Below are 25,473 nucleotides of genomic sequence, written 5' to 3'. Positions count from 1 at the left end.
CAATACGGCGATTTATTTAATTTAAGAAACGTAGAATTCAATGATGAGCTACAAGATAATGTTAGTATTGCTCAAATAATTCAGAAAGTCCGAAAAATGGTGCGAATGTTTCGTAAATCATCACTTAAAAATGAAATTCTCCAAAAATACGTTAGAATTGAGTACAATAAAGAACTTAAGTTGATACTGGATGTGAAAACAAGGTGGAACAGCCTTCTTGCAATGCTCGAACGATTTATTGCCTTAAAAACTTGTATATTGAAAGCCTTAATGGACTTAAAATTGCGAACTCTTAATATTGACAACATTTCGGAGCAAGAATATTTACTAATTAACGTTGTAATAACGGCGTTGCAACCACTAAAAATTGACATTGAAAGACTTGGCCGAAGAAACGCCACACTACTTGAAGCAGAGGGTGTATGACTTGAGCAAGAATAAAAATAGTTTTTCTTCTAAAATGCTTCAATCTGTGCGACAGAGAGTAGTCGAACGACGGAATAAAAAATTAGTTGGTTTAGTAAAATATTTAAATAATCCGAAAAATTATCAATATCCATCGGAAATAGATTCGGTAATGACATTGCCTTCTAAATCTGCATTATATTCTACAGCTAAGAAATTATTTGCTAAACTTTTTATTTCGGATTCGGATACTGGCGCAAGAAGTACTTCTGCTGCGAAGAAATAATTAATAGTAGTGATGATGAGGCTGGTGCTTTAATGTTGGAAGAGCCAATTCACTTAACTAGGTCTTCTAACCTCCAACAGAAATTGGATGATGCAATTTTGAATGTAACGCGAATCGAGAGTGCAGAATACATTTCCTATGATGTTAAAAACATCATAAAAGAAATGAATATTTTCGAAATTACCGGAAAGCGCACCAGTAATTTGGACAAATTATTTAATGCTTTGATGACCATCCCATCGACTTCGGTTGAATCTGAAAGAGCTTTTTCTGCTGCTGGTCTATTTGTCACAAAAATGCGGTCATCATTAAGTGATAACTCTATTAATTATTTGTGCTTTTTAAAAAACTTTTTTAAAAATAATTAATTATAATAACTTTCATAAAGTTTGTTTTTATTTTGTTTATTTTATTTTCATAATTATTTTGTATTTTTTGTTTATGATCTTAAATTAAAACTGATTTTTGTGTTATTTTTATATTTATAAGATAATTTTTTCTTTTAATTTGTGCTTATAAAAAATTGCAGATACAGTAGAAGTATAAGACATGGCTGAATGATGAATGTAGCAAGAATGAATTTTGGTTAATGGAACTAGAGAAAATAGTTTCTTTAAGCAACTACCGTGATTTTTTTTTGTCTAGAAAAGAAAAAGAGATAAAACCTTGCGGCGATGAGAGAGTTTCTTACGCTTAGCAGATATTAGATCCATGAAGGGTGAACGCTTTTCAGGCATGACAGTTTTTGTATATTTTTTATAAGTCGAAACAAATTTATAAAAATAAAACTAGAAGTTTTTCTAATTACTTTATTTCTATTTTAAATTTTGTAACTATTTTTAAATCAATTGTACTTTATTTTATTTACAATCAATTTTACAATAAAATAGAATGAAAATTAGATTAAATAATATAATGTCAGATATGCTAAAATGAAATTTTTTTTTAAACTTTAACGTTAAAAGTAATCTTGTGTATTATCGTCGTCCATGTGATCTTCAAAAATTTCGTTTTCAACATCATCATCATCTACATAAAAAATGTCACTTAAAAAATATTTTCAACAAAAAAATAAACTAAATTCTTCCAGAACAACACAGCTCATTAACACCATTTTTTTTTAAATAGAAAACAATATTGATTTGGATAAAGTTCTATATGTTGCTCTAAGCAATAAACTTTGTAATGATTAAGTTTTTTAACGACTTCTGATAATTTGTGGATATTATTTTTGCATTTTTTTAAATCTGTTTCTTTTATTTACTTTTTTTGAATTTTAGATTTTTTAACTTAAGAAAACTTATTACATGTTATATTGAAATTCATTATGATGTCAACAATTAATACAAAATTTTCAAATAATTGTCGAAAATTTAATATAAATTGTTTTTAAACAACAGGTAACTGAAAGAGCCTAACTTAACATACAGAGTGTTTAGTAACGTTGGTTCAGTAACTCCGTTCAGTAACATTGTCCAGAATAAATTCTTGTCTTTAACTTTGAACCATAGATTATTCTGCATCACATATATAATTTTAAAGATCTAAATTATGGGAAATAAAAACTAATTTTAATACTCTATCGTTTGATAGTCAAGGACCGAATTTACCCCGGTGGAGCCCTTATGCCTTAAAAAGCTTTCTTGAGCCTTTTATTCCCAAAATAACAGGCTCAAGAAAGCTTTAAAAGTTTAGCATTATTATGGTACCTTAATATAAGGTGTCAGCTGATGGAGCCGGGAAAACTTGTTTTTTAACCTTCAGATTGTTAGTCATAACAACTCCTAGGTCTCGTTCAGATGTTGTGCATGACAGCTGATGCAGTTAGCTTGCTAAGTTATTTATTGTGGAAATTGCAGTTGATTTTTTGGTTTTACTGCGCACAGTGTGCATTACATAACACAAATCAGTTTTTTTATGTTTAGTTTTTGGGGCACCTAATTTTGTGGGGACCCTGAACCAATGCTTAACCGAGGCCTGTACTTATAAATCAAAATCTATTTTGCTTTTAATTGTGGATTAAAGATTATCTACTAAATTATATTTTTTTTAGCATTGAGATGCTAATTAATGCTAAAAAGTATAATAAAATTTTATAACAGAATATTGATCTTAGTCTTATGTCCACGAGTTATATAACTGACAGTCTCTTTCCGTTGGACTCAAAATAAAATGCATTTGCAATTACAAAAATATAAAATGTGTCCATTGGCCCGTTGTTGGTGTAACCGCTATTTGAATTAGAAGAATTTAGACATTTTTTAAACATAAATTCTATTTTATGTTTAGACCATGTCAAAATCGGTTTGCCCGCCATGTGGTATAATGACACGAGACAATAGTTTGCAGATAGTTTTGTATGAATAAATAAAAAAAAAATCAGCTACAGTTTGAGGAATAAACTTATGACGCTGCTTTTGCGTATTAGCATTTTTGTTGGAAGTATCACCATTTTGTAATTTTTTCTGAGCATTGAGCACGTCTTCGTTTTTTATGATGAATTTACGCATTATAAATGTCGGGTTATTAGCATTGGTACAGAAACATTTATAGTGGTAGAAAAAAGCTTTTAAAAATATTTGCAAACAATTTTTAGAAAGAACAGGCTAAGTTTTAATTTTAGTATTTTGATTCAGAGATAATGACAGTTTATCTTGATACAAACCAATGTTTCAGTTTCATGTGCTGGTATGTTGCACAGAGGGTTTTTAAGATTCTCATTAATTAGAGTTGCAAGACATTTTTTGGAATTAGTGAATTTATGAAACTACTCCGTTGACTGGGACATCCTCTTTGATTTTGTCATTAAAATAGACATATTTTATTGGTGCAGAATTAATATGCATGGCTGCATTGTTTTTTTTTTATTTTTAAATATTTTATCAAGGTTTACGCTCATTTGATAATATTGTCCAGATTGATAGCTTTCACTAAACAACTTACACGAGTTTTGTTTTTATCTGTGTACTTATTGAAAATAGCTGGTTTGGTATGAGTTAATAAGTCTTTAATAAAAATAACAAAAGCATCAGATATAAAACAGAATTTTCAAAAAAAATTTTAGTTACAGTGACATTGAAGTCAGAAATTGAAGTTCCAAGTAATGTACGTTCTATGTGGTTTGTCAAAAATATTTTATATAAGTTTATAAGTTATCTGTTATCATACCATACATTTAAAGCTTTTGCCGCAGTTAAAATGTGGAACTTTATTGAAGGCCTTTAAGTCAAGAAAAGTTAGGTCAACTTGTTTTTTGGTTTCCGCAAAATTTAAAAAAAACCTTAAGAAATTAGCTTTTGATTTGGAAAATACTATTTATTCTCATGGAAAGTGATTTAAAAACACCAGAAAAAAAATTGATCTACCTACAGACAATCAGTTTCATGGGATACATTTATGGGCAACGGGAAATATCTGCTCTCAACGGCTACGTAGTAATCATGCAAAAACAAATCTTTAACAAAATTATCAATCCTATGTTAAATCAAATAGATCTACATGTCACAGAGCATATTGTTGATAACCAAATTTCTCTGCCCTCTAATTCTAGACTTGGTTTTTCAGTAAATTTTCTGTACATACACTAAAATTTTTATACTTAACATAATATACTGAGATAAATCATGTGGAGACTCAATTATCTTTGACAATAATGTTGACAGGGAAATTTGGTTATGATTGCTGCTTAATCTTTGGGTGGCAAAATGTGTTTAAAGGCATAAATCATTCCATGTTAGCAACTTCAGTTTTGTTGAAATCTAAAGTTCATGCTCTTGGGATATTGGCATACAGTTTGAATATTTTATTAAGAAAAATACCCAATCAACAATTTGCTCTGTGGCATGTGACTCTAATTGGTCTGTAGGTTAATCAATTTTTTTTTTTACTTGTATTTATACATCACTTCCCAAGGAGCGTATGTTACTTGAAACTTAAATTACTGACTTCAATTACTGAGTAAATGTCACTTAAAAATTCCTAGAAAATTCTGTTTTAGGAGTGATGTTTTTTGTTATTTTTATTAACGACCTATTAACTCATACCAAATCAGCTATTTTCAATATTTACACAGATGAAAACAAAGCTCATGTAACTTGTTTGATGAAAACTATCAACTTGGGCAATAATATCAAATGAATGTAAATCTTGATAAAAGATTTATATGTAAAAAAACAGTGCAGTCATGCATGTTAATTCTGCACCAATAAAATATGACTACTTTAATGACAAAATCAAAAAGAGTGTCACAGTTAACAGAGTGGTTTCATAAATTACTAATTCCAAAAAAAGATCTTTAACTCTATTTTATGAGAATCTTAAACACCCTCAACAGTGCAACATAGCAGCAAATAAAGCTTACTTTATAATCTTCTTGAAAATCTTTAATGAAGTTGCCTGAACTTGACCTATTCTAGAAATTTTAGAGTAGATATATTTATCAGTTTTATTTTATATTGTGTGTATTTATTTTGTTTTATTTAGTTAGTTTGTCTTGTATGTTTTTTCATTTTAAATAGTTCTTTCAAATATTATTTAAAATAGCGTCTTTTCATAAGAGCTAAAAAATGTCCATTTGCTAGAGAGCGTTTCAATTATAAGAAAAATTTAAAAAAGAATAAATCACCTTGAAAATTATCATCTAATTCAACATCAATATCCTCAAGATCATCCAAAATTTCTTTTTCAATATCACTTCTAATAACTTCGTCTTCATCAAAGCCTATGCAAAGAAAACACTTATGAATAATTTTATGTGAATTTATATATATGCACATATTATTATTATTTGTAAAAATACGAAAAATATTTTAATGTGCAATATAAAAATGGAATACATACATATATATTATTGTATTATACATATATATTATATAATGACTTACTCTGCAATCGCTAATCGTTATTCCGAACGATTGTTAGAAATTATTGTTCAGAAGGAATTGTTTGCGTAACAATCGTAATAATAATAATAATAATAATAATGGTAATAACAATAATAATAATGATATATATATATATATTAGTAGAAAATCACTTAACAAAAATTTTTTCCATTTAACAAAGATTCATCAGAAATGCATTTCTGATGAATCTTTGTTGATGAAACACAGTGTTAAATGGAAAAAAATTTTGTAAAGTGATTTTCTACTAATATATAATTGCTCTAATATATAATCTTCTCTGGAAAGAAGAAAGTTTTTCTTACGAAAACAAGATGTCAATGAACCATTTGATTTTTTGTTACTAATTTAAATAATCTGGCTCAAACATGTGAATTTGAAAGTATTCAAAATTATTTTATATTAAACCAATTAATTAACTGAATCAAATCAGACAAAATCCAAAATAATCAACTTCGAAAAGAAGCAGATTTAACTTTAACAAAAGTGAATAAAAAGTTCAAAAAGCAAGACAGACTGAATTGAATCGTATAAAAAAAACTGGAAATAAATGAATAATAATGGTTCATATACATGAACCAAAAACAATCCGGCATTTGGTCGAACGTGCCACAAATGTAGTTTAAAATTTGCATACAAAGATGATTTTTTTTTTTTTTTTTTTTTGGGGGGGGGGGGGAGTTTTTTAGTTTATTTTAATATTAAAAAAAAACAAAAAAAAGAGAGAGATATTTTGTTGTAACTTTTAACAATAATTTAAAATAGAATTACCACACCATACATGTAATTAATAAAGCATATGTAGTCTTAACAATCATTCAAATCTTGGACAGGGTCTATTTTTATTAGATTGTTTACAACCTTTACTCGGATTTGTTTCATTTGAAATACTGCGCATTTGTTTAAAATCTTTTTTAAAAAAAATTCATAAAGGCGTCCAGAAAAGAGCAACTAATCTTGTGCTAGCAGCAAGAAGCTTATATTACAAAGCCTATATAGCTTACCTCAATCTACAAACTCTAGAACAAAGAAGAGAAAGTTGGGATTTGATACAAAATTTTAAAGCAGTCATGAGGTTTAATGAAGTTAATAAGCTTCATATAAACGCTCTACCTACATCCTTATCAGCACAAGAACCAGCAAGTAATGTTAGAGGCTCTAAATTAAGACTGTTAAGACTGTTCACAAGAAACCGAATGAGATTTAATTTTTTTACAAACAGGATTTTAATCTAATGAAATAAGTTACCTAAGCAAGTCATTAATTCAAGAAGTGTAATGTTTTGTCCTCTTATTTATTATAAGAAAAGAGAATTGACTTAGTATTTGTTTTATATTTGTTTCAATATTTATATATTAAATTGTTACAACTAATTACTATATCAACTGTGTGTAGTCTAATTCTTCGTGAGGAATTAGTCTCTTAGGGAATACTTTAGCAACCATTTTGCGTGCAATTCTCTAAAAACAATTACTTATTCCGTAATCGCTATTCGTTAATTTGAACGATTGTTAGAAATTATTGTACCGGATGAGTTGTTTGCGGTACAATCATTACACCTTTCTTCTTTTACAAATGCATGTCGTAATCAATATGATATTTAGGTTTCCTCAAAATTCTTCCTGATCTTGTGAAATTCTTCCTAATCCTGATCGTGTGATAGCAATGTTGTGGTTTTTTGATTCAGCTTGATTTGTATTTCGATAACTTTTTGTGTTTTTTGACAGTTTTCTTTTACCCATGAACACGTCTTTTAATTCATTAGTATCGCTGTCACCATCTGATAAATTAACATCCTAATTTACTTCTTCCTTTGTTTTTAGTAGATGTCTTCTGATTCTTCTAATAACATTTCCATTTAAGGTTTTTACATTAAAACTTTGTAGTCGTTTGCTCTCAACAAATTTTCCTGGTTGCCATTTATTTCCATTATGGATATGAACACTTTCTCGCTCGCCTATGTTTTCCGATGTTTCAGCAATTTTGTCGTAATAGTTCTCCTGTATATTTTGAACTTTTTCACGATTGTTTTTAAATTTATTTACGTCAACTGGATTTACTTAAAGTTGTGACGGAGACGTTGGAATTGTTGCTATCAATCTTCTTTCACTGATGAGTTGAGCAGGTGATGCAAAACCGTCAACAGGAGTATTTTCTACTTCTATTAGAGCTATGTACAGATCTTGATTTGATCTTTTTGCTTTGATCAGCAAGTTTTTTGCTATTTGTACATGTCTCTTAGCCATTCCGTTTGATTGTTGGTACTGTGGGCTATTTGTTATATGTTTAAACTCCCATTCTTTACTAACTTTTCGGAATTCTGAAGATGTGAATTGTGTGCCATTGTCGGTTCAGACTAAATTTATTAATAATTTTGAAAATTATTAAAGCTTCTTTTTTAAAATTCATTTTACCAGATGATATAGGTCCAGCATAGTATTCAACAGCGTAATTTTTATGTATGTTTTTGAGAAACAGCAATCATTTTTTTGTTACTTTTGTGGTATTTTTGACCAAATGCCGGACAGAGTTTTGGTTCATGTATTCTACTGCATTTCTTGCACTGCCTTTGTTGTTGTTTTGTATTTGAACCATTATTTATTTGTTTCCAGTTTTGTTTATTTGATTCAACCCAGTCTGTTTTGCTTAGATACATTTTCGTTATTTGCGAAATTTCTCCATTTTGGTATTTGTCTGATTTTCGCATTTGCTTTTTTCGGCTTTATGAGTTTCTTTACTAAATCAATATCTTTTTCGTGTGTTATTGATTTCATTTCTATATTTACAACTTCTTCAGCTCTGGATATGCTAATTACTTTTGTTAATGTGAAATCCGCTCCTTTACGAAGTAGATTATTTTGGATTTTGTCTGATTTGATTGCGTCAGTTATTTGGTATGAGACCAATATGTGAGATATTATGAGACCATTTTGAATACTTTCAAATTCATATGTTTGAGTCAGATTATTTAAATCAGTATTCAGTATTTTCATTTTTCTTTTTATAGGAAAACACTTTCCAAAATATTTTTGTAAAATTCTTCAGTCCACTTCTGGTACCATGTAATGTTTCCTATTCTTATTTACAGGAAAGAGAATTGCTTTAATATTTGTTTGACATTTTTTTCTATATCTATATATTGAATTGTTACAACTAATTATTAATGCAATAATTAGTTGTAACAATTGTACGTAGTCTTCTTATGTTGTTATTTCTACCTCTATTGAGTTTAGCGCTACGGCTTTTAAATGAGAGTTCCTCGTGCGGAATTAGCCTCTTTGGGAATACTTTAGCAACTATCTGAAGTAATTCTTCAAAAGAAATTACTTATTCCGCATCCGCTATTCATTATTCCGAACGATTGTTAGAAACTATTGTCCAGGAATTGTCGGCGTAACAATCATTACAAGAAGCGTCAATGGATTCAAGAATCAATTTGAAGAGTTCAACAGGCATCTATTAAAGTCTGCTGACAGACTTCATGAGAAATGTAGTTTTTCCTCATTGCAGATAATTATCATATATTAAATTATATCATATCATTTTTCATTTCATATATTGTATAAAAATTATAAACTTATTTAAACTTGATTTCTATGAGAAATTTTGCAAAAAATGTCTTCTTGGTTACGACACAGACTTTGATCTTGTTAATTATTTGCAATGCATACTTACAATGCTGAATTAAATTTACTTAAAATGCATAGGGAAGACCGGCGCTAGTTGACACGGTTTTCACTCAATGAGCTCTGTAGCCTTAACAGCACATTTTTTTGAGAATAATAAAGTCTAGTCTCAATAAGTATAAATTTGGGTAACTTACAAAAATTGCATTCATTTACAAAAGAAATTCTTGGAGCCTTCCTGGGCTCTCAAAAAAAAAAAACTTTAAAAATGAATATTAATGTACTATTAAGAGAAAATTACTACAATATTTTTATACTATTAATTTTGGCAACAATTTTAAGCCAAAATATTAATATTACTTTTAGCTGGTATCAAATATTAGTACGTATAACAGCCAAAACAGTAGCCCACTTTTTATCTGTGAAAAAAAAAACCTATTAAAAATTTTTTTTTATCTTTTTGTAAGAATAAATTTGTATAATATTTTTAAAAATTAAAAAAAAAGAAAATAATTTTAATTAAATATATTTTTATTCCATTGTAAATGCTTTGAGTTTTTTTCAATAAACAGTATATAGACCCTTAAAAACGGCAACTTTGAAAGTCTGACTGGAAATAGAAAACCAATTGTGGCTGAAACTTTTACAACAACTTGTTTATCATGCGACTAATTATTTTCTTTGTAAAGTAAAAAGGAAGCGATGTTCCAAATGTTACATTTTTGTCCAAAAAAAAATATAAATCTTAATATCTCTCATGCGCATGCGCAAATCCTAACAATTCTATGGGTAATGATGTAATAGTCAATTAGGAAGGTTCTGTATAATTTTTATCACAAGCTGATGAAAGGCTTTGAAAATAAACGCAGTTTATCAACTTACCCCTGCTACCAACTAGCCCCGGTTCTCCCCTACTTACAATGGTGAATTACATTTACTTACAATGCATACTTACAATGGTGAACATTTAGAAATTATTGAAAATAATTTTTCAATTGCACAGACTTGTGTAATTGTACAAAGGTAAATTACATTTAGAAATTATATTTTAAGAAGAGTGGTGATGGAAGTGAAAGCCAAAATATATTTAAGCAATAATTTAAAGGGTAAGATTCAGATGGTTTTTATATAATTATGAGATCTTTAGTTCCCTTCTAATTGCAAATGACAATCGTAATATAATCTAATGGAGAAAGCTTATTTACATGAGGTGCAAATATATATTTTAAAAAATATTTACAGCTCAACATGGTCTGGAAAAAACTATGGTAGACAGAAACCTGTGCAATACTCTTTCTTCAATTAAAACTATATTGTTAAAAACGTACTTTTATATTACATAGTAATATAGTAAGTTATAATGTATAACCTTATTCTCTTATTTCAATGGTATTGAAGAACTATAAACGAGGTCTTATATACTATAAAGTTAAAATCTTAGCTTATTTTCATCAAACATCTGCATACACTTTAATGAGTCCTTACAACATCCGTCGTATAACTTGACAATACAAAACAAGCTTGAAGTTAAGACAGCAAAATTGTGAGCTTTTGCAGAGAAAAAAATGAAAAAAAATAAAGCAACGAAAATCTTGTTAAAATGTTACTCATATCTTTAGATCCATCAATATCAATTATTAAAGCATATTCTGTAATTTAAAAGTAATCATTTTTGACTGAAGTTGTTAATCTTTTGGAAGAAACAAACCATCAAAAGATGTGTTGGGTGAAGAATAGTGTATAATAGTGCGTGTAAAAAAAATATTACAAATATAAAATGTTATTTACAATTTATTACATTTTAAATACCCATTACTATTATAATTTTTTATTTTTTTTATTTGACATCTTTTAATTTAATTAAATTTTCATTTTGTTATTAACATTTCATTATTACATTTACTATCATAAATTTATTATTAGTTTTTATTTATTTCTTCCATTTTTATTTTTATTTATTTTTATTATTCTTTATTTCCAATAATTTTTTTGTTATTTTAAGGTTTTATCCTTGTTACTGTTTTGTGTCTATCTAAATTAATGATCTTCATAACAACCTTACATCCAAAGTGGCTCTATTTACTGATGACTCACTTTATATTCCAGTCTTGACAAAAACTCTTCACTTTTTGACCTGTAGAACAGGCAGCCGATCTTGAATTTGATCTTGGGGCTTACAGTGGCTTGTGAGTTTTAACTTCAACAAAACTACATTTGCTATAAAACAGTTATTTACTGCAAATAAATATTGTAATACTGTCAGCATTCCTAAATTAATAAATGGTAATTAATAATACTCAGTGAGAGGGTTCTCACTGAGTATTATTTTCGTTTTCTTGAACTTTCACTTACTAATCTCTCATGAAAACTATATATATAACCGATGGCAAAGTTGGCATCTGCTAAGGTTGCTCTCTTTTTTGTTCTCACTTTCTCTTACCCTTGATTCCAACTCTACAAATGTAGATTCTCTACATTTGTAAAGGTAAAAATCTACAAATCTTGAAAACAAGAGATTTGTAGATTTTTACCTCTACAAATCTCTTGTTTGTCCCTTTACAAAGTTCTATTGTCATTTTTGGGCTGAATCTTCTAATGATGCTCTTCCTCTTTTAGAAAAGATCCAAAAACACATTGTGAACATAATTAGACCTGCTTTACCTGCGAAGCTTGAGTTTCTCTCCCATTTTCGTAAAGCTGCATTTTTTTTTCTATTCTACAAATACTGACATTGTCACTGCGCAAGGGAGCATCAACCAAAACTCATTCTCGCTTGACTTATTATTCAGTAAAGTCTCATTTTTTTACTGCATCTATTCTTAAATTTTTTTTCCTCGCACTTCAACTTTCTTTCTCTTCTTCATGTTTTTCTAACTTATACAACCTACAACTTTTCATGTCTTTTGCTCTTCTCCTTGGTCTTTAACGGTATTTGTTGTTTTCTAGTGATTTCCAACTATATAGTGGTAGCTTACAACCTTTTTGAGATTGATTAAGAATTTATACATACATATATAAATATAAATATAAATATAAATATATATATATATATTTACATGTATATATATATATATTTATATGTATATATATATATATATATATATATAAATAAATATATGTACATATGCATTATATATATATATATATATATAAATATATATATATATATGTATATTTATATGTATATATATATGTATATACATATGTATATATATATATAAATATATATATATATATACATATATATATATATATATATATATATATATATATAAATATATATATATATATATATATATATATATATATATATATATATATATAAATACAGTATCGGACAAAACGAGTGCAACCAAGTAATGCTAATTTAGTTTCTTTATATAAAAGTGCTGCATTTTTTCAATTTAGAGAAATGACTATGTAACTGTTTAGAGACAAAGTTCTTCAAGTTTTATTCATCACAACTAGTTCACTACTTGTACACGAAAATTAATAAATTAATCAAAAGCATTAAAAAAAGTTAATTTCCTTCTGGACAAAACAGTGCAACTCGACAAAATGTTGACCAAGCTGTATTTCGCTATCAATATTTCGTGGCGAATCCTTTGTTGTCGATCACAGCCTTGCATCTTCGAAGCATAGAATCGATCAGGTGATCAATGAAACTTTGTGGAATCGCTGCCAAGGTCTTTTGGATTTGTTCAAACAGTTGATCCTTATTACGAACACCTTCACGATTGATTCTGCGGTTGACGATCTCCCACAGGTTCTCGATAGGGTTGAGATCCGGAGATTGAGGGGGCCATTCCATCACCGATAGGTGGTTTTCCTGAAACCACTGCTTGACTACTTTTGCAGTGTGTTTCGGATCGTTGTCTTGCTGAAAAACCCATTTTATTAGCATATTCCATTCAGCATGAGGTAAAATAACATCTTTCAGGATATTTTTATACATGAAACGGTCCATTATTCCATCCTTTCGATGTATTGGACCTAGACCGTTAGCAGAAAAACACCCCCAGACCATTACATCGCCTCCACCATGCTTCACCGTCTTATGGCAGTAACGTAAATCGAGGCGTTTTCCGGCCAGTCAACGTAAACGGCAAATTGGATGTGGACTGTATTGATGTAATGAAACACTTGTTGTATTTCACTTCTTGTATTGATGTTCTTCGATAAAACGCTTTGATAAAACTCACTCCGACAAACTGTCTTGACAGTACTGACTGATTGACTTCCATATGCTGACTGAATTACATGTCGATTTACATGTCTCTTATATAGTAAAATGAACCTGTGCGAACCTGTTCCGGAAGATTCTAGATGCTTCTTTTCGATGCTTCTGGAAGCTTCTGGATGCGTCTGAATGCTTCTGAATGTTTCTGGATAATTCTGGATGCTACTGGATGCTTCCAGATGCTTCTTCTGGAAGCTTCTGCATGCTTCTGGAAACTTCTGGAAACTTCTGGATACTTCCTTTAATTATTAAAAAGCTTCCGTGACGTTAACACAGACCAGACTTAAGAAAACTAAACAAACCAAAAAAGTTGCACTTGTTTTGTCCGCTGCAATATGGCACTTGTCAACGAAATTCTGCCTGTGTGCAGTCACCTGTCAGCTGATTGCTCATGTCATGGCATGCTATGACTCCAGACTCGTGAACTGTTTGCTGTGGTAGCATAGTTCGTTTCGTTTTAAAGACATGTAAAATTAGGAACATTTGTTAGCATAGTTCGATGTTGGTTGCAAATGTTTTGTCCAATACTGTATATATATATGTATATATATATATATATATATATATATATATATTATATATATATATATATATATATATATATACATATATATATATATAAATATATATATGCACCCTTTCAATGAAATTTAGCACTCTATCAGATATGTTCAGCACAGTGAATTTTAGTAATCTTTGATCAATAGTTAATTTAATTATTGATCAATGGGGGGCTAAAACTATTTAACAGTTTTTCTAATTGGTTTTGACAAAGAAGCTATTGTGTTGTTGTTTTCTCATGATGTTACATTTGGTTATCAGTGCGTGATGTTACATTTGGTTATCAGTGCATGATGTTACATTTGGTTATCAGTGCATGATGTTACATTTGGTTATCAGTGCATGATGTTACATTTGGTTATCAGTGCATGATGTTACATTTGGTTATCAGTGCATGATGTTACATTTGGTTATCAGTGCTTGATGTTACATTTGGTTATCAGTGCATGATGTTACATTTGGTTATCAGTGCGTGATGTTACATTTGGTTATCAGTGCATGATGTTACATTTGGTTATCAGTGCGTGATGTTACATTTGGTTATCAGTGCATGATGTTACATTTGGTTATCAGTGCATGATGTTACATTTGGTTATCAGTGCGTGATGTTACATTTGGTTATCAGTGCATGATGTTACATTTGGTTATCAGTGCATGATGTTACATTTGGTTATCAGTGCATGATGTTACATTTGGTTATCAGTGCATGATGTTACATTTGGTTATCAGTGCATGATGTTACATTTGGTTATCAGTGCTTGATGTTACATTTGGTTATCAGTGCATGATGTTACATTTGGTTATCAGTGCGTGATGTTACATTTGGTTATCAGTGCATGATGTTACATTTGGTTATCAGTGCATGATGTTACATTTGGTTATCAGTGCATGATGTTACATTTGGTTATCAGTGCATGATGTTACATTTGGTTATCAGTGCATGATGTTACATTTGGTTATCAGTGCATGATGTTACATTTGGTTATCAGTGCATGATGTTACATTTGGTTATCAGTGCTTGATGTTACATTTGGTTATCAGTGCATGATGTTACATTTGGTTATCAGTGCGTGATGTTACATTTGGTTATCAGTGCATGATGTTACATTTGGTTATCAGTGCATGATGTTACATTTGGTTATCAGTGCATGATGTTACATTTGGTTATCAGTGCATGATGTTACATTTGGTTATCAGTGCATGATGTTACATTTGGTTATCAGTGCATGATGTTACATTTGGTTATCAGTGCATGATGTTACATTTGGTTATCAGTGCATGATGTTACATTTGGTTATCAGTGCGTGATGTTACATTTGGTTATCAGTGCATGATGTTACATTTGGTTATCAGTGCATGATGTTACATTTGGTTATCAGTGCATGATGTTACATTTGGTTATCAGTGCATGATGTTACATTTGGTTATCAGTGCATGATGTTACATTTGGTTATCAGTGCATGATGTTACATTTGGTTATCAGTGCATGATGTTACATTTGGTTATCAGTGCATGATGTTACATTTGGTTATCAGTGCATGATGTTACATTTGGTTATCATTGCTATTGAGTTAAAATAAAATGTAGTTTATTTCAAGTAATAAAACAGCACGTTTATGTAATGAATATTTTAGCAAAAACTACTGCTACCAAAATAAAATAGTTTTATATTTTATGACAACATTATTTAATGTGCTGCAAGTTTTAGAAAAAGTTTTAGAAAAGGAAAAAGATCAGTGATGGAATATGTTGGTCTTTAAAAAATTTCAACAGAGTAACAAAAGATGCTTGATTGCAGAGACATATGAAGTAACAAAGACAAATAAAGTACTAATAGTTTAATGCTGAAAAGATGTAATGAAAGTAAAAGATCTCAAAACAAACAAAAATAATTCAAAGTTTATTTATTGTAAAATATGTCTAATGAGAAAGCAGAAAACATTGAAAAGAAAATGTAGAATGTGTAAAAAAAAAGAAAGAGCAAACTTATTTTCTTTACAAAACAAATTTCGAGGTATAAAAGACATTTTATATTCGATGTAGTGGTATACAAAAGATATAGAGCTCTTAATAAAGATTAGTTTGAATGCGGAAGATTCTCTAATTGATAGTAGGAAAATAATATAAATAGAATAGAAGTTAGACTAGAATAATAATAAAAATAGGAATAAAATGGAATAAAAGTTAAACAAAAGTTTAAATTTATAACCTTGCTCGTTGTTATCATCATCATTGTCATCTTGCTCTTCGACGATTTCTTTTTTATCCTGTAAACCTACATAAAAAATATGTCAACATTAATCTTTTTACTCACCAATTATGATGCACCAACAATAATACAATTTTTTTAAATAATATGTTAATTTCTCAATTTACAAAATAGAAACATTTTAAGGATAAATAAAGTTTTATAAACCTTAAGTTAAGAGTCTTAAAATTTGCAACTCAAAAAAATTTTTTAAATAAAAAGCAATAATAATGATTTTAGTTTTTAAGCTTAATTATGTGATTATCATTCATGAAGCATTTAAATATCTGTGTTTTTGGTTGATTTCTTTTTTCTTGAGTTTCAAGAAAACAGTTTTATTGCATAGCAACACAGAAAAGCATCTAACTGTTTAGAAAACTGATTTAACATTTAAACCATATCTGGGGCAGATCTTCCAATGATGTGCTACCTCTTTTGGACAAGGTGCAAAAACGCATTGTAAACATAGTTGGTCTTGCTCTTGCAGCCAACCTCCAACCATTATCACATAGTCTTAATGTTGCTTCTCTTTCTCTTTCCTATAAATACTATACAGGCACTGCTCCAAAGAGTCTCTTGTGCTATTTACTAAAACAGATTCTCGCGTTACTCGTCATTCAATGAAGTCTCATCCTTTTACTGTGACTGTTTCTAAGTGCTCCAAAAATTCTTATTTGCTCAGTTTTTTTCCTTGAACATCAGTTCTTTTGAATTAGCTCCTTTCTCTTTTTTTTCTTGATATATAGCTTTTAATCTTTTTTGTCGTCTGTTAATCGTTATCTTGTTCGATACACTTCATATATTCTCCTGCAGTAACTTCTAACTCTAATAGTGGTTGCTTGAAGCCTATTTGGAAGTGAAGATGTTGAAAATAAAAAATATAAAGTTAAATTTTTTCTTTCTTACCAATGTAGCTTTTAGGACAAAGCAGACATTAGAGTCTCCATATGCCTTTTTTAAAGAGAGCAGTTCTATTTTTCGCATCATTATTTTTTTTTTGAAACCTGTTCTTTTTTTTATTGTTTCTCTTACATTGAAAAATATTGTTTCAAAATCTTTACACAAATGAACCTAGTGATTGCTTTTATTATTTTATGTTTATTCTTTATTCCGAATGTATAATATCACTGATATATGACTTTTGAAGAAGCTTCCAGTATGGTGGTAGCTATTTTTTTAAGAAGTAATTTTTAAGAAAAAGAAAAAAAAACCAACTTAATAAAAGTTTTGTAAGAAAAAAAGAAAGAAATAGTAGATAGATTTAAAGAAAAGAATATAGAAGTAAAAAAAGAAATAAGAACAAATTAAAAAAAACCTGATAATTGAAAACCAATAAATCAAAAAACGAAATAACCTAAAGAAGTTAAATTAACTTAACAAAATTTTTTGAAAGAAAAAAAAAAGAAAAATTAGTAAATAAATTTTAAGGAAAGAAAAAAACATAGATAAAAGTAAAAAAAAAAAAAAATAAGAATAAATCAATAGAACTTAATCGGATCGAAAACCAAATGTGAAAAGCAAAATATCTACTTCCGGGATATGAATTTTCTTTCACAGATATGATTCACTAGTAAAAAGAAAAATGGCTGCATCAGCAGGAGCATTTGTATATCATGTCGCTGTTTGCTGATAATTATTTAAAACTGAAGATTGTACAAATCATTCGGTTTTAACTGTTTTTACTGATTTGAAAACTCAGAAATTTTTGACTGCTCAAACAATAACGCATGCAATCATTACAATCATATTGGCATCAAAAGCAATTTAGAATCTTTTGTCTGAATCAGGCAGCGAGCCAATCTTTATTGGAACAGATTCATCAAATTAAAAAAAAAAATTTTCTATCATTATTCAGTATTTTTTGCGTGAAGGATCAAAATTTAAATGTTGGAATTGTCAAACTTGCCTGGAGAACTTTGGTGGAGCCAAACAGGGTGTTGACCACCCTGTTTGGCTATATTGAAGTCTACCCAGCTTACATTCTCCATAAAGCAGTCAAAAATTGTTATGAAAGTTTTTCAATTGATATTGAAACAAGGTTGTCAAGTTTTCAAAATGGGTATGAAAAATGGGAAATTTTATGATATTGACCCACCATGATGTATGATAACTTTGATATGATATTTTAATTTTTGTTTTTATCTTATATATAAATGATATAGATTTTATATATAGTAACGTCAGATTTATTTACACGAAATTTTATTTTATTTATATAGCATCGTCAGATTTATTTACACTGTTTATTGAAATTTTTTTATTCATTTTTGTTTTGCTGTAAAATTTCTAAAGCTGTAAAGGTTTCTGATGATAAGATCATTATGATCTTCTTTCAGATGCCTTGTTTGTTTGTTTGTAAAGTACGACAAATGTAAACAAGCAAAAAAAAAAAATTGATAAAGTTTTATAATATGTTTCCGTCATCGTTTATGGAGTAAGAAGTACACCAAGGGCGTCCGATATATAAACTAATCCTATTTTTGTTTCAATTGAAACATTCTCCACGGCAGATAAAAATACTACTAGAACACAAATTAGACACGCTTTAAAAACACAAATCAGACTGATAAAGCATTTAAAATGGAAAAAAAAGAGAAATCTAGTCAAAACTCGCTAACAAGAAAAAAGGGAGCTTTTCTAATTTTTTGCAAATGCGGGAAGGAGATAAATTGTCTTTTTAAAATTCGGGATACTCCCGCTAAATGGGGGAGACTTAACCGGCCTGATTAAATTGTTGTTGTAAAAAATCTTTTGCTATTTCAATGAATCTACGCTACGACAAAAAGGTTTTGTGAACTTCTGAAATTTATTTGTTCTAAATTTCCAACGTATTCGCGCACGGGGCGGTTAAGCATTCTTCTATTTGTCGAACAAATTTAGAAGTTAAAGAATGGCTTAAAATCATTAGCTTTATTGACGAACATTCAAAAAGTTCCGGAGAATTTTTTCTTTTATGTTTCAAATAAAATCTACTTTTGGTTACTACATAATTCATTGCGGGTGTTTGAGAAAACGTTGCTGATACTTTAAAAGAAAGATCTTGTGCTTTCTGAATTGATAGAATCTGTCAAAAATCTATCACAAATGTTCACTGAATGGGTTCAAAAGAAATTTTTATGAGCCATAACTCTATCTAAGCTGCAATAAATTGAAGGTTCTGATTCAGCTCATTAACTTCTATTAGTCATTTTTATAAGCTTCTATCCTGTGTTAACTGGGACACCCTAAAACTAAATCTAAACGCCAATAAAGCGTATGATATTTTTCTAACAGAGTTTCTTAATCTTTATAACAAGGCATTCCCAGAAGTTACTAAAGTAATCAAAACAAAAACACTTTTAAACCCTTGGATCACGAAGGGCATTCTTAAATCTTCAAAAAAAAAACAACGCTTATATAACAAGTTTCTTAAAAAAAGAACTCTTAAAAATGAAACTACCTATAAAAACTATAAACGGCTATTTGAGTCAATTTTAAAACGCTCAAAGAAACGTTACTATTCTGAACAATTAATAAAGCACAAAAATGATTCTAAAAAAACTTGGCATATTATTAAGGAGGTAATTGGAAAAAAAAGCTTATACAGAAACTTACTTCCTCTAAATCTTAAATTTAATAACAAACAAATTGTAAATAAATCCTTAGTCGCTGAAACACTTAACCAGTTTTTTGTAAATATAGGTCCTACTTTATCATCTAATATAGCAACTACTCAATCACACTTTAGTTCGTACTTAACCTCAACCAACCTTAATGTTATGTCTAATTATAAACTTCTAGAAAAAGAATTACTAGACGCAGTCTCTTTATTAAAACCCAATAAAAGTTTAGGATTTGATGATATAAGTAGTAATGTCATTATCAAATCAATAAAACAAATTACAATTCCATTACTACATATTTTTAATTTATCTCTAAAACAAGGCGTTTTTCCAGATAACCTAAAAATTGCAAAAGTCATTCCAGTGTTAAAATCAGGTGATCCTTCCGATGTTACGAATTATAGACCAATCTCAATTCTTTCTTGTTTTTCTAAAATATTAGAGCGGGTTATGTATAATAGACTATATTCCTTTTTAAATGGTAATAATATTCTTTTTCATAAACAGTTTGGATTTAAATCTGGTCATTCAACTGATCATGCAATCACTCACCTTGTTCATGATATATTTAAAGGGTTTGATGAAGACAAGTATACCCTAGGTGTATTTATCGATTTAAGTAAAGCTTTTGACACTGTCAATCATCAAATCCTTCTATCCAAACTGAAAAGTTATGGTATAATAAATACTAATTTGTCCTGGTTTGATAGTTACTTGTCTAATAGAAAGCAGTTTATTTCATATGATAGCGGAAAAACGGAATATAAGTCAATCACCTGTGGTGTTCCTCAAGGATCAATTTTAGGACCACTTTTATTTCTCGTTTATATTAACGACTTATATAAATTTTCTAACATTTTAAACTTAATTTTGTTTGCAGATGATACAAACTTGTTTTATTCTAGTAAAGATATCAGTAAATTATTTCAAACAGTAAACAAAGAACTTGAAAAATTAACCCAATGGTTCAAATCAAACAAACTATCTTTGAACATCAATAAATCCAAATACACTTTGTTCCATCATCTTCATAAAAAACAAGATATTCCATTAAAACTTCCTGATCTTTTTATTGATAACGCATTATTAAAAAGAGAGCAATCAATAAAATTTTTAGGTGTGGTTCTGGATGAAAATTTAACCTGGAGGGACCACATAGGTCTAATTGAAAATAAAATATCAAAAAATATAGGTATTTTGTATAAAGCCAAGCAGTTTTTAAATCTATCTTGTTTAAAAAACTTATATTTTTCTTTAATTCATTGCTACTTAAATTATGCAAACGTTGCTTGGTGCAGCACAAACGCAACAAAAGTAAAAAAACTGTTTAGTAAACAAAAACAGGCTATAAGGATAATTACAAACGTAGACCGTTTCTCTCACACTCAAACATTATTTAATAAACTTAATATTCTAAATGTATATAAACTAAACCTTTACCATATTCTTATCTTCATGTTTAAACTTGATAAAAAAATATCACCAATGTTATTTAATTCACTTTTTGAAAAAATAAACCACATATACCCTACCAGATTTTCAAAAAACAATTACATTCAATCCAAAACACATTATTCAGCAACCAAATTCTCAATTGCTAACCGAGGTCCTAAGCTGTAAAATACAATATTAAATAATGAGCTGAAATCTAATTATTCTTTAAACCAGTTTAAAACAAAACTTAAGCAATTACTGATGATACATGAAAATGAATTAAAGTTCTTCTAAAAAGCTTTTTAAACTAGCAAACAAAAACAAAAATTAACCTACTAATTACTCTTTAATACTATATTTAATATTCTAAACAATAGTCTGCTATTGTAAATGTATTTCTTATCTTATAAGTTTTGAATTTACAAACGATTTTTTTAAGTTTTATTATTTGAAATACTAATTACTAAAAATATTGTAAAATTTTATAATTTCAATTTTTATTAAAAAAAGTTATTGTAAATTCTTTTTGTAATATTAATACTTATATATCATCTTATTTTACTAATCAGTTCTTAAACATAAATACTCTTTGAATTACTAAATATTTTAAACGTTATATATTTTATTTTTTGCATTTTGTTAAAACATTTTATTTGATGAATATGCATTTTTTTGGGGGGGGCTTAATGATAAGATGAATTTTGTCTTCTTCAAGCCCCAGTCATGTAAATATTTGTTTTTATAAATTACGAGTGTAAATTATTTTCAATCGGCAAATACAATACTAAAAAAAAAAAAAAAAAAAAAAAAAAAAAAAAAAAAAAAATAGGAAAAGAACTTTTTACGCTTTATTCAACAGTTGTCGATTATATTTAGAATTGGTTCAATATTATTGATCTATTATCGATTTAACTATTGATCTATTTTCGATCTGACTATCGATTTTTGACATCGTGGCTAATGCAGAAATTCATCAAAAGAATACCGCATGCAGATACTCAAAAATCTGAAGAGATTCTAAATGCAAGAAAATTATGTTAAAGATCCTTTATTAATGAAACTAGTTTTTTAACTTCAAAGATTCAAAAAAAGTTTTCACAACTTACCGGTTGATATTTCAAAACAAATTGTGTTCACAACTTACCGGTTGATATTTCAAAACGAATTATTTTTGTATTTTTATTATACGCAATCTTTGCTATCTCAAGGTTGATGCTGTTGTTGAGAAAATGCTGCTGTTGTGAAAATTTTTTCATTGTGCAATTATCAGAACTCTGGAAATAATTATAATGATAGATATAATTTCGTAATTTATAATTATTTTTATAATTATAGAAATAATTATAATTTCCAGAGTTCTGGTAGTTGTTTACTCAACGATTTTATTTTGATGATTTACTGATTCTTTTTTTGTATTCAATTTTAATCTCATCGTGTTTTTGACTAATTTACTTTTCATTTTGTAATGTTGACCCAAATTGGGTAACTTAAAGTTATTTGATATTAATTTGCTAAAGTTTTTTATATCAGATTTCACTCTTTATGTATTGTGTATTATGTATGTCAATCCATGGTTTCAAAGCTATGTGTTTTTGCACTTATGTATATATATCATATTAAAAATAAATATCACAAATTATCCAACAATTATATAATTGTTTTATAATTCATAATTCCTGCCACTAATGGTCCACTAAGTAACCAATGAGCAAAACTACTGTGGTCCGCTCAAAATGCCGATATAGGTCCAATCAAATTCTGCTATAGAATAACAAAAAGTAGTCATTTAAATTGTCCAAAAATACTTTTGCCTGTCTTCAACACTATTTGGGTATAATACTTAACACTATTTCAATATCATCAGTTCCTTTTGTATTTTAGTAACTGAGGTCTCCAGGTCAGAGTAGACCTCAATATTTGTTGCTATTAACATTTTTCTCAGCTATATTTATTAAATTATTATGTTATTGATTTTTTTTTTGTGTTAGTTCTGTTTTCTGTAGCATCTGGTCGACGATATACATTACCAATTAAAATATTCTCATTTTTTGTTTTAATGACATACCAGACTTTTTCTACTGTCATTCTTTTAGATGCTAGATCATACGGAGCATAGGCAATGTATTTGTTTTTAGCATAGATAGCTCTAACTATGACATTTAGTTGAGTTAGCTCCAACCAAGGTACTTAATTGAGTTAGCTGTATATCGGTTGTTGTAAATAACATTATATCTAGGTAAATTTGAAGTCCTTGATACATTAAACTAATAATAACTGGAGGTATTTTTAGTTCTCTTGTTTTGAGTTACTTTTTTTTATTTTATGCTTATCAGTCAAACATTTAAGTCAAACATTTTTTTTTTTTTTTGTTACACTTGTTTTCTTCATATAGAACCGTGTTTATAATATCATTTTGGCCTTGATTTGTTTTAACTTTTAACTTCTAACTTTTTTTCTTTTTACGACTTCATTCCAAGTATATAGATCTTTTGATTTATCTCAGCCTAATTTATTTTCCAATTCATTAATTCTTCCTTCAAGATTGTTAATCAAAGTTTATCTTTCTTGTCTAATTTTATTTCTTATTGTATTATCTTTTTTTGCATTTTTTGCTTGATTTTTTTTTTTGCATATTCACGTGTCAACTTTTTGGTGGCATTTTAAGAGTGTTTAGAAACAAAATCAACTCTAACCAACACACCAAACTAACATTCTTTTATACTAATGTTGTAACATTAATATAAAAGAACTAAACATTATTTTGACAAACAACAAAAATTAGCAAAATTGTGCAATCTCTTGCAAATAATTAAGTAACTAAATGAGTTTGCAATATCAATAGTTTGTTTCTAAATAACGAATCAAAAAATATTTAAATCAAAACAATTCATTTTAAAGGTTAATTAAAGATAAAAGGATTTTATTTGCAAAAGAAATTTCTTTAAATTTCAAATAAGAGAAAATAGGGAGCTAATAGGAACTATCAAAAAAACAGAAAAAAGCTGAAAATTTGCAAACAACGTATTGATGTAAAACCAGAAAATCTTCCTCCTAAAATTAGTAGAACTGCGTAACTTACTATCAACCTATAACTTATGAAATATCTTTTTCAATAAAGACTGAAAAAAGAAAATTAAAAATAAACACCAATACAGATGTTGCTTCTGACAATCTTTTATCAGATGCAAATGCAAGTTGTCAGCTAATATAAGTAACAAATGTAGAGACAAAGTTTGTAGAAATTATAAAAATGTAATTGATTTGTCTTTAGTTTTGCAAAACTCGTACAATTGAAAAATGTATAATGCATAATGTATAACGCCGCCACTGCATATATATATATATATATGCAGTGGCGGCGTTAGGGTAGGACCTGGTTGGGCGATGGCCCAGGGCGCCGAATATAAAGGGGCGAAACTAATTGGTTATTTTACCCTTTGCCTATTTTTTGAATGGGGTTAAATTGAGCTAGGGGCGCCGTAGAAATCTCGCCCAGGGCGCTAATTGTGCTAAAACCGGCACTGTATATATGCATATATATATATATATATATATATATATATATATATATATATATATATATATATATATATATATATATATAAATATATATATATATATATATATATATATATATATATATATATATATATAAATATATATCAGATTCACATTGATATATTAAATTTTGACACAATAAATTTTATGGAGTTCTAGTATTTGCAGATCTGCAAGTACTAAAACTCTATACAATTATCGCTGTTGTAAAAAAATGAAATATTGCTTGATGTCATGACCCAGAAAAATCCTACCCTTAGGGGTATGATTGTATCATTGGTGGATACTAAGTAAGAAGTCCCTAAATCTGGTTATACCATCCGTGGAAGAAAATCCATTTTCAGATTTTGTATAAAATCCCATTAAATACATAGCTGATAAGTAACTAACAAAGTTAGTTTTAAAAATTTTTATTCATCCCAAAAACATAGCAAAAATATTTATGCAGTAAGTTCACGGATAATTTTCTTCAATTCTTTTAAAGTAAATTTCAATTCTAATTTTTATTTCTTGAGATAAACGTCTAAACTGGTTTGTTATATTCCTGAACACATTTTTTGCTGTTGAAGTCTGTAATGCATCTTTGCAACCTGTCTTCATATTCTAGGTGGT

General features: G+C 28.4%; 1 protein-coding gene across 2 annotated transcripts in view; it reads right to left on the bottom strand.

Annotated features, from left to right (window-relative positions):
• Positions 1 to 1,486: 1,486 nt before the first annotated feature.
• The window catches only part of LOC136080493 (uncharacterized), a 49,573-nt gene continuing 25,586 nt past the window's right edge, over positions 1,487 to 25,473 (bottom strand). For both annotated transcript variants that reach the window (XM_065797221.1, XM_065797222.1), the window contains exons 5-7: positions 16,229 to 16,294; positions 5,316 to 5,411; positions 1,487 to 1,720 (exon numbers count right to left, since the gene is read on the bottom strand). In XM_065797221.1, coding sequence (XP_065653293.1) covers positions 1,650 to 1,720; positions 5,316 to 5,411; positions 16,229 to 16,294 — 233 coding nt within the window. In that variant the 3' untranslated portion in view covers positions 1,487 to 1,649. The remainder of the gene's footprint in view (positions 1,721 to 5,315; positions 5,412 to 16,228; positions 16,295 to 25,473) is intronic.

The sequence above is a fragment of the Hydra vulgaris genome, chromosome 05 (assembly GCF_038396675.1).
Source record: "Hydra vulgaris chromosome 05, alternate assembly HydraT2T_AEP".
In the NCBI taxonomy this organism is placed as follows: Eukaryota; Metazoa; Cnidaria; class Hydrozoa; order Anthoathecata; family Hydridae; genus Hydra; species Hydra vulgaris.
Note: the sequence above shows the minus strand (reverse complement) of the source record. Positions and strands in the feature narration are given on the sequence as shown.